We start from the raw sequence: 17,984 nt of genomic DNA, 5'->3' as shown, positions 1-17,984 counted from the left end.
GCGGATGCGCAAATCATTAATCTACGAGAGAATATTTGTTGAAAGAATGTAAATTCGAAAAATTCGTGACGCCAGGTTCGATTCCTGGCTCCGTCGTTAATTTTTCGAAATCACCAATTTTTCGAATTTACGTTCTTTCAATTCATATTTATACTTTGCAGATAAATTAGCACCAATTTATGTGGTTTCTCGATTACAAGTTTCGCCGCCTGTATCAAGTTCAGACCTAAGTGCAATCATGTCGCGGAATGAAGAAAAAAATCGTAGTTGGACACTAAATTCTGACTAAACATTCTTTACTGGAATCCGCTGTTTCCATCGCATGATTATAGATGAAACGAAGGCGTGTGTAAATCTCGAGGTCACGTCGATCGGTTATATTTCTTAATCAATTGACGATCAACATATACGTGCAATAAAAAAGCGGTGTAAACCCTAATAAAAATTCATCAGGTTTACAACCGCGTAGTGACGGAAGACGAAAAAACTTGAATAACTTGGGATATAATCGTCTTGATATGATACGTTCAGCTTAATTTACTGCGCGACAAAAGTGAGAAAATAGAAAAAAAAGTTACCCATAGGATTAATTATACATGATATATGTTCATAATATACACCGAGTTACGATAAGACGAATCCGTTATTATGGTCGCAGTGTCACGTTTCCTCGTTTAATTTTTTTTTTTTATTTTTTTTCAACAATTTTATTCAACAATTCAACAATTTTTTCCACCTCGATCGTATTCTTCGCTCGCATTTTAGTTGGTATCACAAAGTTCTAGAGGAGGTAAAAAATCGCGTACGGATATCTTTTTACACAGCCTAGTATATCATATACGCGACAGGCTGAGAAACGAGAGGAAATTAATGAACGAGAAGTGATCGCGTGAACTCCAGAAATGCCCAATCCGAAGGCTCTTTACTTGGCCGGCTGTGACAACAAGTTACAAGGATCATCTCAAATACGTCGTTCGCCTTGGTTTCAACCAATTATTAGAATGCAAAAGTGGCACCTTCTGCATAAACATATTAATCTATTCAACTTTAGGATATAATATGTGTATAAAGTAATTTGTTTGTTGTTGCGACACGTAAGTAATTTGTTTGTTGTTGCGACACGTTCTTCAGACAACTTTTGGTTTTGTTCAGCTGTCTGAGGATTATCATGGTGTAAGTATAAATTAAAACCGACTGAAAACCAGTGAGTTTCGTGCAGAGTTTGCATTGGAATATACCTATTCTTCACCTGTGCATTTTTACATCTTTGTTTATTTACTCTTTAGGCATCGTATATTTAACATTGGTTTCTTTATTTCGTTTTTATATGCAGCGAATCGTTGCGAGTTATCAGGTTTTCAATCATCTTCACGAAATTGAGAACTTAAATGGTATAAAATCTATGCGCGATCGCATCATGTCATACCTATGTATTTTATTACGTTTTCTCATATTATCAGAGTGTCCCATATTTAGGGTGTTGACGAATTTTTTTCAACTCATACACTAAGAATATTTTTTCAAATACTTGAAAAACAGTTGCCTAATCTTTTCAGATTTTTATCCAGACTCTAACCCGTGCCGACAACAGGGTGGATTTTCTCATTTAAAATACACGTGTTTCGGACACATTTTCAGTATATATTTTATTGCAAGAGTAACAATGCTACTAAAAATCTGTTACCGCGAGGTTTTAGTGGTCACTAGTGCCAGTATCTAAGAAAAAATTCACATCATCGTACCGTGCAATTGCGACGAATTGCAAACCCTCGAACACCAGGCAATAACAATGGCGAGTTATTTTTGTCACGATGTGATTTATTCTTCACGGGAAATCATTAATATTATATCAATATTATAATCGCATGCTTTATAAGTCGTGCACATGGACAATATAAATCGTCATTTATTGTAATAAATAATTCAATTCAACGCGATTCAATTATCCGTATATGACACGTATAACGAGCGATTCATTCTTTATCGACATTGCTTTTTTATCGTCTCTTTTCCCAATCCAGATCACATATCATCGGGCAATAATCTGTGTCAACGTGATGCAAAATAAAGATGTCCAGTGATAATGATATCGGTGTGCAATTAACTAACACGAAGTATGAAATTGTGCAGCGCGAAATAGCTGCAAAGTCACGATGTACGAATGTTTCGTAAGGATTTATTAAGAATGAAGGAAGAAAAAACCAACAGAAAATGACAGGGCAAAAAGAAACCGTAATAAGAGTGTTTTATTCGTTGTTTAAGCATTTCCGAACGTTGATCGGGCAGAAAATCGCATTGAATTATGCAGTGGAAAGTTTGTGTTTGCTTTCAAAAGTGCAGCTATATATAGACTGTACAATAATTATTATGCTACAACAATATGATGTGTGAATTATTACCATTTATCCTCCGGGATTTGAAGATTCGTTTATCCTTCATCGGTATAATGATAATTATGATAATATAACTTTTATAAAATCTCTGAATAAATGAGAAACTTGCCGTATTATTCTGTGCGGAAAGAATTGATTTATAATCGAAAATTCGATGAGAATTTGAAATTCAAAATAATACGTCGTGCAACCGTGTAAAAAAATTGCAAAAGCCTATTACCCAGACACGTTTCTGTTCGATAAAAAATGAACAAAAGAAAATTTATACGTCATTCGCAAAATATTACGCCGGAGCTGAGCTGGAATTGCAAGGCAGGCTTAATTCACTACAGTTACTCGAAGCCTGTTAAATCGAGTTAGAATTCTCGATTTGCGAATATATGTCGCATTCACGGTCATTAGTGCAGCGTATAATAATCCATAAAACGTGCGCGCGCATTGCGAGGTACAGTAGCATATTTAATTCACGAATTAGGTACGACAGAATCTATAAAATTCTTTGCTATTTAACACGATGCAAAAGGTAACGACAATTCCAAACATTACCTACAATAGAAATAAAGTAGAAACGATAGAAATAAAGAAATGTCACGGATTCTACGAAATGACAATAATAAATTCGTAGAATTCATGCCATTTCTTTATTTCTACGTCAGATGAAAATGTGTTAAGAGTGGTTTTATTGAGAATTTTGTATAGAACGGGGCTGTCAAGCTCGTATTTTCGCTTGAGATACGTGGACTTGTTTGGAGATATACGCGACAATGTCGAAATCGACTAGGGCACTACGTTGGAGAACAAAAAAAAAAAAAAATCACCCAGTCCAGTCAACGATTCAAGTTTCGTACAACATATAATATCGGATGATTGTAGGGCGCGTAAAATTTGTTGCTAGGGTATAATTAAGCAAATTGATTTTTCCTTTTTTCGGCTATTTATTTTATCATATTGTAAAATTGATTTACTTGAGAGATTCTCGTAAAGAAAAAATATCGCATTCACGGAAGCGGGGGAGCGCCCATAAATTATGTAATCGAATTTGACCCCCTCTCTCATTTGTATTTGTAATCTTTTGTCGGATTCAAAGCCCCCCTCTCCAAATGACATAAGAAAATGTGCTCCCTCCCTCCCCCCCCCCCCCCCTTCCCCTGCCGCACATAAACCTGGAATCCCTTTATTACCAGGAAGAGAAATGATAACGCGCAGTATTTATTCTTAGCGATAAAATTTTTTTGTAAATTTCGCATTTTACGTACGATGTAATAATTTTATACCCCCCCCCTACACACACACACACACACACACACAGCCACAGTCAGCCATTTTTCGTGATAATGTGACACCTCCGATGACGTAATTTATGGACGTTCTCAGGATGACCGTTCGCTCGTGTTTGGCCGCACGACCGGCAGCATTACGGATCTACCACTTGAACCATACCCCCCCCCCCCCTAACAATATTAACTTACCCCCACTACGGGCGATCGGAGTGGTGGGTTAGCGGTGGGTCTCAAGTAGTAGAGAACGTGTAAGACTTTAATTAATTATTAAATCTAAATTTTGTACAACAAGTTCGATATAACGCAGCCTGTACAGCACTTCGGGAATCGCAAGTAACGTTTAAAATAAAAAAGAAAAAAAAACAAAAACAAAAAAAAGTTTCACCAACATCCGTCGAATGGATTTTAAGTTAAATCTTTACAAACATGTGTACGAAAAATTTTACTGATATTTTATACATGCAGATTAATACAGGAATTTCGTGTCGTTGGATTGTTAATTTTTTTGTTTTCAAATCAATGAAAATTTGACGAATTTCAAACACGATCACAAGTATACGTAATATAAATTATTGGTTTTGATTAATTAAAAATTCCGCTCCTCGGAGAATTATGCATAGGATTTAAGCGCGGTTACGTCAAAGCGTTGTCAAAAGTTAATCCTTGATTGACACGCCTATGAAATATCTAAATAATATAAAGTTAGGTTGCTAGGTCGTTGATACAAACGTATATCTACGTATGTACAATAATTCGAATACGAAAGCAAAATTCTAAACTATGGTCGAGCCACACGATTACCTCCATCAACCTATGCAGGTATATATAACTATATGTATATATACATGTATACATATACGTATAAAAGTTAATGGCTAAATTTTTTCGAAATAGTAAATTTCTCTACCGAGCTAATTCTACTCGCCAACAGCCAACGGCTTGTACGCATGATTATACGTACAAAGTAATAGCTACGTATGTACACACATACATATGTATACGCATGATATTATACGGATATATCGATTTCGGTGCTGGAGGCTAAGTGAAATACTTTCGTGACGAATCCAATTTTTCTGTACGTTTGTATTGAATTTGAATTTGAAATTTTTTTTTTCTTTTTTCTTCATTTTCAACCAAATTACGTAATGAAAAAATTTATACTATTATTAATTATTATCATCATTGTGGGAGATTATAGGTCAGAAAATACCTGCGCACAATTTTAAAGGGGACAATCAACGAAATTGAGTTTCAGAAGAATGAGAAAAATGAGAAAAAAAGAAATTGAATGCAATCATTTCGATAGAGTTACGTACGTATATATAAATTATAGTGTTATTTAATCAGGATTTTGCGCGTCGTTATGAGCTGCACTTACTGAGGTACGTACATACCTTAATACTACTTTCTATGTAGTATAATGACTACGCTAACTTTATACATATACAGGGTGGGCCGAAAACAAAATCGGATCAGTTTAAAATATGAATAAAATCCGTACGCGTTGACCGATTTTCAAAAACTTTTTTTCGCACAAAATTAGAAGAATAAACCTTTCGTCTTGCGTTTGAAGGTATGAATAATCTTACTGCCTCACTGAGATACGCTTCCTTGAAAAACGGGTTTAGAAGAAGTTGCTGGGAGGATGAAAAAACTCAATATTGATGAATGATAAGCTTAATTTTAATTTTAAATTACCGTTCGAATACTAATTTATTTTCGTTGGATTAGTGAGAAACAGAGAAATGTGTGTTCGTCTTTATTCTCTATTTTTTACATTTCAACATTGTCGAATTATTCATACGGTCAACGCGATCGAAAGAGAGGCCGTTGGGGAGTGGAATTTAGTAATAATGTTCGATGTGTCCAGAATTTTCGGCTATTACTGCCAGAGCTCTCCTTCACCGAAATGAGAATCGGCTTTATGGCTTTAACTACTACGGATAAGTCGATAATTCACCCCCACGACTGCAAACGTGATGCACTAAGTGATTTGCCAATAAAAAAAAGACAGCATTAATGCCATCTTGAAACATGTAGAAAATGTTCTTTTTATCTATCTGGTGGTTGGTCGTTCCTAATTGGATTTCAATTAAATTCCGATTAACTGTTGGCTGAAGTATTGAGATCGGTTGCTTGAGGCTCAATAATTTTGGTTCAGTTCTCGACGTCATTTACAGCCGACTTTTTTTGACAACTTCCGGCAAACAGAATCTTAATCTCATTGCGCGCATTTTGACTTTATAATATTACAAGAAACGTTTCATGTCATGTGAATAGAATCACGGGGAGAATCAAACTTCGAATCACAATTTCAGATGAAAATTAAGTTCGAGATTCTTTGATATTAATTTTTTCAAAACCCGTTTTTCAACAGTGTGTATCTCATTGTCAGCATGGAATTAAGGTTTCCCGGATTTTCAAAAGCGAAACGAAATATTTATTCTCCCAATTTCGAGCAGAGAAAACTTTCTGAAAATCGGTAGACGCGTTCGCATTTTATTCAGGTTTTAGATCGGTCCGGCTTTCTTTGAACCACCCCGTATATAGAATACGAAACCACACGCCGCGTGATATTACCTCATATATACGATTTTATATTCATTATTCTTCTTCTTATTCATACTGTGACTGTCATTATCATCATAGTACAGACTATTACCGTAGAATATTATTTTTGTATGCAGGTATATAAGTTATATTAATGTTATTAGCATCGCAGGCGCAGCAGTTTCCTTCTATATTCATTTATTTTTACAACTTTTTTTTGTTTGCATTAGAATTAATCGTGAAAATCAGGATCAAATTTATATCCATATTTTCAAATTGAAAAAGAAATTCTATTGATTAAATTCTAATCATCGTTACATATACGTATGTATTATAATTTTTCACGATCCAATTTTTTATTTGTTCCAATATGCATGCATACACAGGAAGGAAAATGATTCGAAGCAATTTAACTTCAAACTTAGCTTTAGTAATGGAAAAGAAATCTATTTCATCGCTAATTGTAAGTCGTCGGCATAAAAGTAGTTGTGTTTTCAATCGTAACGTTGAATACGTATATACTCAAATTTTATACTTGTCAGATTTTTCGTTTTTTTTTCTTTTTTTTTTTTGTAATGTCGCGATGTATGCGGAATTTCTATAATGTAAATATTGATTTCTCTATCGATCTCTCTTTTTTTTCCGCCCTGTACCTCAATTCGTGTACGTAGGATACAATCAGTATCTCTGCAAGTGCGCTGCGTATAATTTGTAAGTATAATAATCATAATATCTTATAGATGATGATGATAGACGAATTATATTGTTACACGCAAGATGAACTAAAATATTTTTGTTCAAACAGAAAACAATCAAATAAATAAATAAATAAACGCAGCTTTTGTAGGTATTTTCAACTTGAAACACTTGGATATAAAATTTACTTTTTCCGTCGACCAATTATAGTCTCATACATTGTTAATATGCATGTTACATTATTTTTTACATACTTTTATCAAAGACTTGTGATTTTTTATCGTTATTATTTAAACGCAAATGACGCTCGTTATATGTGTAGTTGAAATTGCGTGGTGTTGACCTGAAACTGTCCGTATAATATACATAATATATTATAATACATATTCTAAACATATTATACGCAACCGAATACATAACAGCCAACTCTCTCTCTCTTGCTGTCTCTCTCTCTCTCACTCTCTCTCCGCTTTTGTTTCTTCCTCTTGTATTTCTACCGTTGTTATTTAAACAATGTCTCACGATTTATCTGCCGTAACTGATATTATTATACGAAAAAAAAAATTTACGATCGATATTACAAAACGAGGAAAACCATTTTTAAAAAAAACCCCCAATTTACTTACCCCGTTGGTACGTCACAGTTAATTACACGGTGTTTAAACGATCGAAAATGAATTAAAGCATTAAAATCAAAATCACAAATTTTTCAAACAAACTTGCACACGGTGTTAATTTTCTTTTTTTTTTTCAGAGAGGATTTTTAGCACAGCACGGAACGAAGATATGTAATAGCACGTCGTGTGTGTTGCGGACATACAGGTATATACGTATGTATAATAAACGGCGAACCTCGTTTCAGCACTTTCACTAAATATATGTTGTACTATACTCCGCGTCTATTACTTTATATACCTCGCGGATTATATACGTTTCGTATTTATGCATTTGAATAAAGTACCTGTATAAAATGCAATGCGGCGCGCCTCTTCGAGAAATATTTTTAATTATTTTTCAGCAAATTTACTGTCTGTATACTCGTATACATATATATATATATATATATTATATATTATATATTATATATATATTATATTATATATATATATATGTATTTCAGCGGAATCGAATATTAAGTTTAAATTTCTATTACAGTTATAACAGTCCGACAAGCTAGTGCAAGGCAACTCTCGTCAGCTCATACTTTCGGCTTGTGTTAGGCTTGAAAATTTCACCTGTGCAGAGCGACGAATCATGCCCTCTCCCCCTCTTTTCGCCTCCTTATACCTATTACTTTTTATTCTCCTCGTTCTTCTTCCCCTCCAGTTTCACAGGCGACGGGTGAAAACGAGTTTTTTTTGTCAATAATGGAAGATGAAAAATGTCCAAAATCCAAACTTGTCCCTCCTTCGACCCTTTTTTCATCATTTTGAATACGCGTAGCCTTGATTAGTATAATAAACCGTAAATGTTATACTACACTGGTATTTTCTTTTTTCCTGTACGCGCGGAAAGAAGAGGTAGAGGAACAGAGAGAAAAAAAAAAATAAAAAAAGGAAAAAGGCCACAAGATTTAGGAAGAACGACGAAGTAAAAAAGCTGATAAAAAGTGTGAGAGTGAGAAGGAGATAGGTACCGAAGCATGCAATTGCCAATTCCATAATTTCGTTGTAGGTATTACAGCTTTGTTCATAAGCCTAATGGGACGAAATCCCGCCGACTTTGAGAACGATTTTTTTATGTTTCGATCCATTTATTTCTTTTGTTCGTTTCATATGTCAATATCGAACATTAAAGCTATAAATATTTGAAGAGTAAACATAAGATATTACACAAAGTAATAGATAATGTAAAGGAAAATAGAAGCAGATTATTATTGAATGATTTAAATAAATGCATTATTATTAATTTTATTGTAGAATATAATGAATAAAATCAACTTTTCGTCGAATCAATCGAATGAAAACTAAATGAAAATCGATTTCGAAGATTTGCAAAGAGAATCGAATAATCGGATCTTCACGGTCGGGATGATTTGCGATTTTTTTTATCTTTATTTATATATATGTATGTAAAGTATATAATATCGAGGCTTATGATTTTGGAGGTAAAATTTCTTTCAGCCTCGATACTATATTCATTCGTTTTTTTATACATTTGATAACACATGTATTTATACGTACGCCGCGAAGCCATTTTCAATGACAACGAACTGAATTTTCTACCCCGCGATTTGGTACATAACGGGTTTAAAATAACGTCAAACTATCGTACAAGTTGTTGGGTGTATCTTCTTTATATAGCCACCGACGAACCATCTGGTATATAAATGATAGATAATTAATCGTAAATCCTTGGGCAAAATTGCCTCTACGTGATTTAACCGATTGTGCAGCATTACCAGTGCTTGTACATTTGTATACGTATATGATGTACGTACATTGGGTATACGATACGTGCGTGAACGCGTTTCTTATTCTTTGTCACAACTCGCATAAATTACTAATTAACGCACTGAAAAAACAAAAAAAAAAAAAAAAAACCGAATAAATGAAGAACAAAAATTCCATCACTTGAATTTATAGCAGTCGAAGACAGTACTTTAACTTTGAAATCCTTATCTTCATATTCTGAGTATTATTTATATCCTGTCCGTTAATCACGGCTCACATTTATACATTCGCGTGATATTCAGCATACAACGAATCAGAATCCAAAGGAACAACAGAAAAAAAAAATGTACGCAGTGATTTTTGTCGAATGCGATAAAGAGAAAATTTCTCTTACCGACGGTCAGTAAAACAGACCGACAGATCCTCCCGACAAGTTTATGATCAGTGTTACTTTCCTTACGAATTTATAAAGCAGGAAGTTACACTGAGAGAAATTTTTAGTTCCGGTTACCGCTCAGTCCTTAAATATTTTCATTTTTTACCACAATCGAAAAATATAGTTCTAGGTACAAAATGAAAATTAATTTTGTAGCTATTACCGGAAAGTCTAGTATCCGTTACTCTTCTTTCTCATTCAGTTAAAGCCTTATTTAACTAAAAAAGTAGAGTAAACCTCAGAAATTGATTTTGCGTTACAATTACCAAAAAAGGATCGACAATAGCGAAAAATGGTTAGGCGTACCTCGTTTTTCGTAATTCCAACAATATTCAAACAGTTCTTTTAACGATACCTGTTTTACTGAACTTTTTTAGTTCCTGTAACAAATTGAATTTTTCTCAGTGTAGTTGGCGTAGAATTTCGTATTTTCTGCAAATGATTTTGCTGTTGACGCTGCAGCGCTTTCAGACACATCTCCGTGCGCAAATATTGCATCCGCAATGCGGTATATATCCACATGTGTACACGTATGTATACCTGTATTAAAAAGTACATAGTGGGATGGGATATCCTTGACCTGAACCGATGTCCATTTGTTCGGATTCGCACAGTTCGCATCTCGTCATTGATGATAATTGCATGAATAATTATCCATTCTATCAGGTGCTTTGTACAGCAGATTTGTCTAATTTTTTCTTGCGCCCAACGTTATTATACATAATGATTAATGACAACTTCATCACTCACAAAAGTGACGAAAAGTGACATCAAAGACAAAAGTCATCGAGTCAACTGAATGTGTGGTCACGGGCGGCGAAGTAAATATTTATTTGTCTCGACTCAAGATCTGTCGGTCTAACAAAATTTTCAATTGATTCAACTAAATTTTGTCATACCAACAAAAGTATTTTGTTCAATTAAGTAAGTATATCGTGTTCGCAGCATTTAGATGAATCAAACGAATATCACTTGACTCAAATAATCCTTTGTCTCCGTGCACAGATTTCAAACGCAATACGAGATCGTTTTATTCCTTCTGGGAAAAAAAAAACATGATACAGAGGACCGAAGCATAAGGAACGAAACGGAACTGAATATTTTGTATACGATTCGATTATATAATTCCTTAAATCTATTTTAATATATTTTAAATGAAAGGTAAATCTGTAATAATATATTAAATCAAGCTACATGGATAAAAAAATCGCGAATTTTATGTTAGTTTTTTTACGATATTTTGATGTCCGCTTCGCTTTGCTCGTATACCAATATATGCATATACCAAATGTGTCCAAACCGGCTCATAATGAAACTTCGTTATTCAAATTTATGCAGAATTTTTTGAAGTATCGACCAGGAACAGAAGTTGAGATTACTTATTTTTTTTTTTTTTATAATATCTTAGCCAATCCTATCTGTGATATGATTCATTTTGCTACGTTCAAAGCGTCCATTTTCAAAGATTTGAGGAACTTCAGAAGAATCTCGTATGGAACGTAACAAAATTTCAGAGCCCTTGTTGAAAGTTGAGTTTTCATTACCTACATCAAAATATTTGTGATTCTGAACAATATTTTTTTTTCAATAAACCATCTTAGAAACTTTTTTATTCATTTTGATAAAAAATTCATTCCAATCGGGGTTTTTTTTTTTTATTTTCATTATTTTTCAAAGCCACCTATTTCTTACTGTTATGAAAACTTCATTTCCGACAAGGGCTCAAAAATTCAGTTTCACTTCGCTGGATTTTTTCAGATTTTAGTTAATGTGGTGCTTCAGCAATGGCAAGATAAATTGTGTCTCAGATGTGAAGTGTCTGAATAAATTTTACGAAAATTGCTTCCGTGTACAAAAAAATTTTGGAGCAAATGTAAAATCTCAAATTTCGATGTTGATCGATGCTTTGAGAAATGCCGCATATATCGGTTATTCGTGAATGATATAATGTTATTGTTTATATTTATTGTTTGAAACCATGCCGAAAAGGTAAAGGAACGAATTGAACAGGAACAAATAGGAGACAATTAAATATTTTAAGCGCGTGTGACGCGAAAAAATTCACACAGAAATACAAATAAATTATCTTCTGTAAGCGATGGCAAGTTCAGTTATAATAAAAATATATTTCACCACGAGATTTCGAAGTTCGGTCGGTCCTCAAACGATCAATCATACGTCTACTCTCGTCCCGACTGGCTCAATACAGAAAAACAAGATTTATAAAAACTGTCAAGGTAACGAAAAAGAATAATTTGAAGAGAATTTAATCTCAAAAATAGATTATAAATAACTAAATAAAAATGCAAATAAACGAAAACGTTGAACGAAAATACTGAAGGTTTTGTCTCATGTTGAAAATTTGTATTTTATTTATTAGTGTGTAACTGCGTATTAACGGTCTTCAACAAATTTCGTCTTAAATTATTGCGTTTTAGTTGTACCATTGCTATTCGCGTTTTTCCTTGAAATTTTTCTAAAAATGATAACAATCTTACTTGCTGAAAAAAATTTTTTGAAACAAGTCAACCAACAATTAAACAAAGGTTCAAAAACTCTCACTGACGAGAATCCAGTTTCATTGAATCCAAACAATCTTCACTCTGTTTTCAAACGATATCGGAACATACAAATTTCAACTGAAAATCCCGATTTTCAATATAATTTTCAGTGTTATATTACTGATAGTGTTTCTACAATGACACTTGCTTGCCTCTCTCTGATTTAAATTGCGCCGGTATTTAGGCAACCGGTATCGCAAACGCTCCATAATCACCTTCATTTGTTATTCTAGTTAATTTTTCAATTTCTAGTTAATTTTTTAATTTCGAGTTTTGCCAGATTCAACAGAACTGAATTATAAGGTAGAAAAAAAAGCAAGAGTCATTTTTACGCACATTTCGAAATCATTGTTTCTCTTTCGATGTAAGGCGTACCCGGCGTTGATCCCTTACTGACAAAATCAGTCACCTGTTAGCGCGTCGTCTGCCTTACCGATTCTGGCTCCATACCGATTCTTGCTTCCTTACCGTCCTTAGCTGTCCGGTAGTATTATTTTCTTTACCGACAATCACTAAGGTAGGTGTCTAACTTATTTCGCGGCCAAATTTCCTTCGTTACCATCAGTGTTATTAAACGTTTCCTATGGATAATAATTTACCGAAACAGTTACGTGTATGCGGGCTGGACGCACAATTTTTAATATATCAATTCAATGTTATCTTCGGGTATAATCACGAAATTTACCAAGGTCATTTGAAAGTAATGTGGTTTTCGTCCTTTAGTTTTAAGTAAAAGGTAAAAATAATAACGAAAAAAGTCAGTAAAATCAAATAAGAATTTCAATAACAGGTTGTCGAGTCATGAAAAGTCAGAGAAACAGAGCGAAAAAAAGTATATAAAAGAGAAGAAACTGTAACGCACCTAATTGCGCAGGTATCGCAACGCAGCGCAGACTGCACCTGCATTATATTATATCTCCCCGAATATTTTGCAATCCATTGCACACATGCCGTAATTTTTTATTGCGCAGCTGCAAATAATTAAACTACTCTTCGTTGTAATTTATCATACGCATGGTACCATCCAGCAGTCGAATTTTTTCAATGTGAATGTGTTTTAACCGGACTTGTCACGTAGATATTGTATTTAGATCATCGGTGTAAGAAATTTATTCAACTATTTACAATCCGTCGTTTTACCGTCAAATGTAGACTATTAATTTCAATAGGCAAAACAACGAAAGTGCTAAACAATTGTCACGCATTTATTATATTGCTACATTTTACAACCTTGTCACACGCAAACAGGATAACGAGAAAAAAACCGCAGGCGTAAGTCAAGCAAAATGCAAAAATAGTCCTGAATTCTCAATTTCAACTGCATTGACAAGTATCATAAAATTCTCGTCACGCGTCGTCGGTGGCATATTTTCCGGAAAAAATCTTGGCTTTTTGACGAAACACAATAACTCGTTAAAAATTATTCGCTATATCATTATGTACAGTATCGTGCAGCCTTCCTACGTTTTATTCTTTCTAGAAATAAAGAAACTGTTGAAAAAATTTTCTAAATGTTAACTTTTCCGACTCGCGTTAAAGATAAGAATTCTCACATTTTCATTCCCATTTTTATGTCATACCGAAATTTTAACTATGCTACATCCAAAAGTATTATATGTATACTAGGGTGAGCCAAAAAAATTAACCTATCGAATCTACGGTCTTAAAAGGGCCTATTTACTGAGAAATAAACTCTCCCGTTTGAAAAAATTTATAGCTCAATTTTAAAAGGTGTCGCTGGCCGTTTGAAATTTCCCATTTAAATAACAGGGAACAAAATTTTTTCCATTAAAAATGCTGTAGCTATTGAACCGTTCGAATTGACAAAAATTTCGAAGCATATTCTTGCAGGGCATTAAATTCTCTAAAAAACTCTGACGTGAAAGTCGAAGAAAAGCGGAAATATGCAGTATAGCGTTAATACAAAATTATAAGCGAACTTTAACGAAAAATGAAGAACAAAAACAATTTATTTTGCAAGTAGTGCAATTACACCGCCAGCAATATCCTAGTTGTAACAAACAAAGTTTAATCAACAATTAAAAACAATATTAATATATAAATGAGTTAAAAATCTACTCCTTTGACGACTCTAGTTCATAAACAACATCTTCCACACACCTCATTTTATTTCAGTTCAAGTTTTTTCATTTAGTATAGATATTTGCAATCGTAGAGCCCTAAAACTGCATATTTCTGCTTTTCTTCGACTTTCACGCCCCGTAAATACGCCAATTTTTGAGTCTCGAAAATCGACTCACGGGTCTTTTTTCAGAGAATTTAATGCCCTACAAGAATATGCCTCGATATTTTTTTTTATCTCAAACGGTTCAAAAGTTACAGCATATTTAATGAAAAAAGTTTTGTTCCCTGTTATTTAAATGGGAAATTTCAAACGGCCAGTGACACCTTTTAAAATTGAGCTATAAATTTTTTCAAACGGGAGAGTTTTTTTCTCAGTAAATAGGCCCTTTTAAGACCGTAGATTCGATAAGTTAATTTTTTTGGCTCACCCTAATGTATACACATTTAACACATTGAATCAAGCAATCGTAAGGACAATACTGTATATTCTGTTTGAAAATATAGGACAATTTGCACCGTCTTTTTTTTTGTCCTTTAGTTTTGCGTTTGTTAACAAGCGCCTGATGTGAAAACCGGTTTGACAAAGTAAATGTGTGCGTGTGTGTGTGTAAGGTGGTAATAGTGATGTCAGCGGTTTTGCCATTTTTGTCATCCGTGTTTCGCCTCTCATTCTCATCTACTTCGCATACATGTATAGATTTTTGTTCAGACACTGTGTTATTCCCCTTTTTTTCAGCGCAATTAGCTAAGGAATTTATCTCTAAACGCTGCAAGATCATGGTCCAAAGTGGTTGCAGCAGTCTGCAGGGTCAAATGCATTCCTACTCAACCAGCTTGAAACTTACATGCAATTACCTATCGTCGCATTCTTCCTATTGGTATAATTTACACCTGCAGCAATTATTCTAGCTCATTAATTGTAGAATCGGTGCAGCGTAACGACAAAGGTGCGTTTGCATAAACACCGCGTCTCAGCAGCGATTCAATGCAATTCTGTGATTATAAACTCCGTTTCGCGAAGGCGGATTGAACGAAAATTTGAAAAATCGAAAACGGATGAACCTGAAATCATGATTTCGGACACGAAATTAACCGGCATATTTTTAGAATAAAATCTTTCTTTCTCTTTGATATAGCAAAACTGTTTTTAACACTGGATAATCGAAAAACATTTGCAATATTTTTTCAACTCCACCTTTGCTGAAAACACAGGTTCAAACATTTTCTTCGTGTTATTAATGCCGAGTAAAATCGCTATAAGATCAAAAAATAATGAATATATAATAAAATGTTGTAATTTACGGTGATAAAAATTTATCGACTCACTCTTGCGGCAATATTTTCCATTCTTGTTCGCGGTATTGGATAATTTTGACGAATTAGCCGGCAATAAACATTCCATGGAATTGGTCCGAGTCAACGACATCCTGAAGCCCTTCCCCATTATGATATAGTACAATTTCTATATATGTATATAAATTGCAGGAAAAATTATTCCGAATAAAAAGAAATAATAAAAAACAAATAATTTGTCTTCCTCTTTCTTTTAACTCCGAAGTCAGTCACTGATCTGTGAAATTTCTCACTATGTCCAAAAAAGTATAATTAATTGATCGAACATTTGTACAATTTGATCGTATAATTAACCGTTGATTATAAACCGTGTGCGATCGATGTTTTAATGAAAACTAGAACAACGATCGCTGCACGATACTCGCTTTATAGAATAATAATAACAATAATTGCTGAGTGTAGAAAAGAATAACGAAGAAAAAAAAAAAAAACCTCTTCGTTCAACGCAGTCAGCACTGCAATAATGTATTTATTTCATTGTACTCGAATCATTATGATACCCATAATGATACAGTCACGAAATGTATTTCCGGCAATGATTTTCGTATACCCGTATCGTCCTAAATTTGTCGCAAAACCGATCATGTAATTATCGTTTCGATAAATTGGTTAATTATCGTGGATTTTTTTTTTTCAACCCCCCTTCTAAGGTTTCTGAAGAAATGGAAATGAAAAAAAAACGAAAAATAAGAAGACGAGAAAGGCAAGGTGTCGTGTAATAAAAACACGAGTTTTCCTTGACACGGGAACGTCCAGGAAATTAATATAATTGATATCAGCACGTGATAAATATCTCTGACATTCATAAAACAGCGGTAGTTTAATATCGGGAAAAATAAAAGTTTGCAGATCTGATATCTCGATTGCAGAATTTACATACGTTTGACTAAAAATTGTCTCCAATAAACTTTTTCCCACCCCAAAATTGTGTTATATCTGACGAGGAAAATATTTAAACCTAGTTGCAATAATTATTGCCCCACAAGTATAAGTATATTACAGGTATAAGCGCCAATTTTGTTATCGAATCGGTGTTACATTCTATTCTACGTGCAAATGTCTCTTTTGCAAGTCATTGAACTCTCATCTCACTCTTTCGCTTTATTGTCTCGTTTCATCTCGCCGTAACTTAACGAAACCGTTAAGTTTCACATGCCGAAATGGCTGAAGACTTGTTAAATATACGAAAAAGAAAAAATTGCGAAGAAAGAAAAAGACACTACATGATTTTACTTTACAACCGACCCAAATTTAGAAACGAAATTTATTAATATCGCGAACAAAGTTGAATATACAGTTACAACAATTAATATCTGTTAATCCTGCAATGATTATCTTGTCGAATAATTGCGGTACAAATTTTGTTAACACAACTAACCCGCTAAATTATCTTATATCATTAATTATTGACACTCCATTACGATCTTATCGCATTTTCTAATCTGAATGCCGTGCTGCGGCTGAGGAATATTCCTTAAATACAACTTAAAACTCTTCGTAGGGAGCTGAATTCTTTTTTCCCCCTATTATTTACTTGCTCTTTTCCAACTTTCCTTAGATTCTTTTTTCTTGGCTTTGCACTTATCGTCAAAATTAAAAACCGATTGAAAATCTAAATACGTCGAATCTAGTCATCGAATAGTGAGATGAACAAAAAACATTATGAAGAATAAAAATATTCGGCAAATTTAACTGAAACGTAAAAATTCTTGGATAATAATTCTGTGAATAATTCGAGGCTAGCAAGCCGACTGATTTTAAATGGACTTGTATAACATCATTAATTCCCGAGGTGATCGTCTCTTTAGAATCTCATATGCATGCAACATATATATATATACCGCTGTTTAAAGCCAATCTTATACGATATTTTCGTCATTTTGAATTTATCTTTCAAATACCCGGTTAGCATTTCCAAGGTTTCTAAAACAAGCTGTCCGTGTAAAGATTGTTCAGGGTCATTTGCAGAGACACTGAACAGGTTCATCGAATTAATTCGAATCGAATCAATGACTAGACTAAACGTGAAAAGAAATGGGGAATTTTTCTTTCCTGGCAACTTTGACAGAGCAGAGATTCTTTGAAACGTTTTTTAACGCAAATCGTTATGCTGACTCAACCACCGTAAGACACTGGTCATCGATTCGAATATCATCGGCGTTCCATTTTTTCTCTTTCAAATTTTCGTCTCGTTTCGTTTTTCCAAGTCTAAAAATCGATCGAATTCTCCGCGG

At 33.8% G+C, this 17,984-nt stretch overlaps 1 protein-coding gene across 5 annotated transcripts in view; it reads right to left on the bottom strand.

Moving 5' to 3' along the window:
• LOC124216025 (ABC transporter G family member 20) overlaps positions 1 to 17,984 on the bottom strand; it is a 36,915-nt gene that overhangs the window by 17,005 nt on the left and 1,926 nt on the right. Inside the window, exon 1 of one of the 5 annotated variants that reach the window (XM_046620052.2) lies at positions 15,724 to 16,050. The exons of 1 other annotated variant lie outside the window; for it this stretch is intronic. In XM_046620052.2, the coding sequence (XP_046476008.1) occupies positions 15,724 to 15,841 (118 nt within the window). In that variant the 5' untranslated portion in view covers positions 15,842 to 16,050. Of the gene's footprint in view, positions 1 to 2,399; positions 2,455 to 7,548; positions 7,871 to 9,105; positions 9,190 to 15,723; positions 16,051 to 17,984 lie in introns of those variants that run through there. 3 more of the 5 variants (XM_046620054.2, XM_046620057.2, XM_046620053.2) reach the window with 3 other exon arrangements.

Source organism: Neodiprion pinetum, chromosome 4 (assembly GCF_021155775.2).
Source record: "Neodiprion pinetum isolate iyNeoPine1 chromosome 4, iyNeoPine1.2, whole genome shotgun sequence".
NCBI lineage: Eukaryota > Metazoa > Arthropoda > Insecta > Hymenoptera > Diprionidae > Neodiprion > Neodiprion pinetum.
This window is presented reverse-complemented; position numbering and strand designations above follow the sequence as displayed.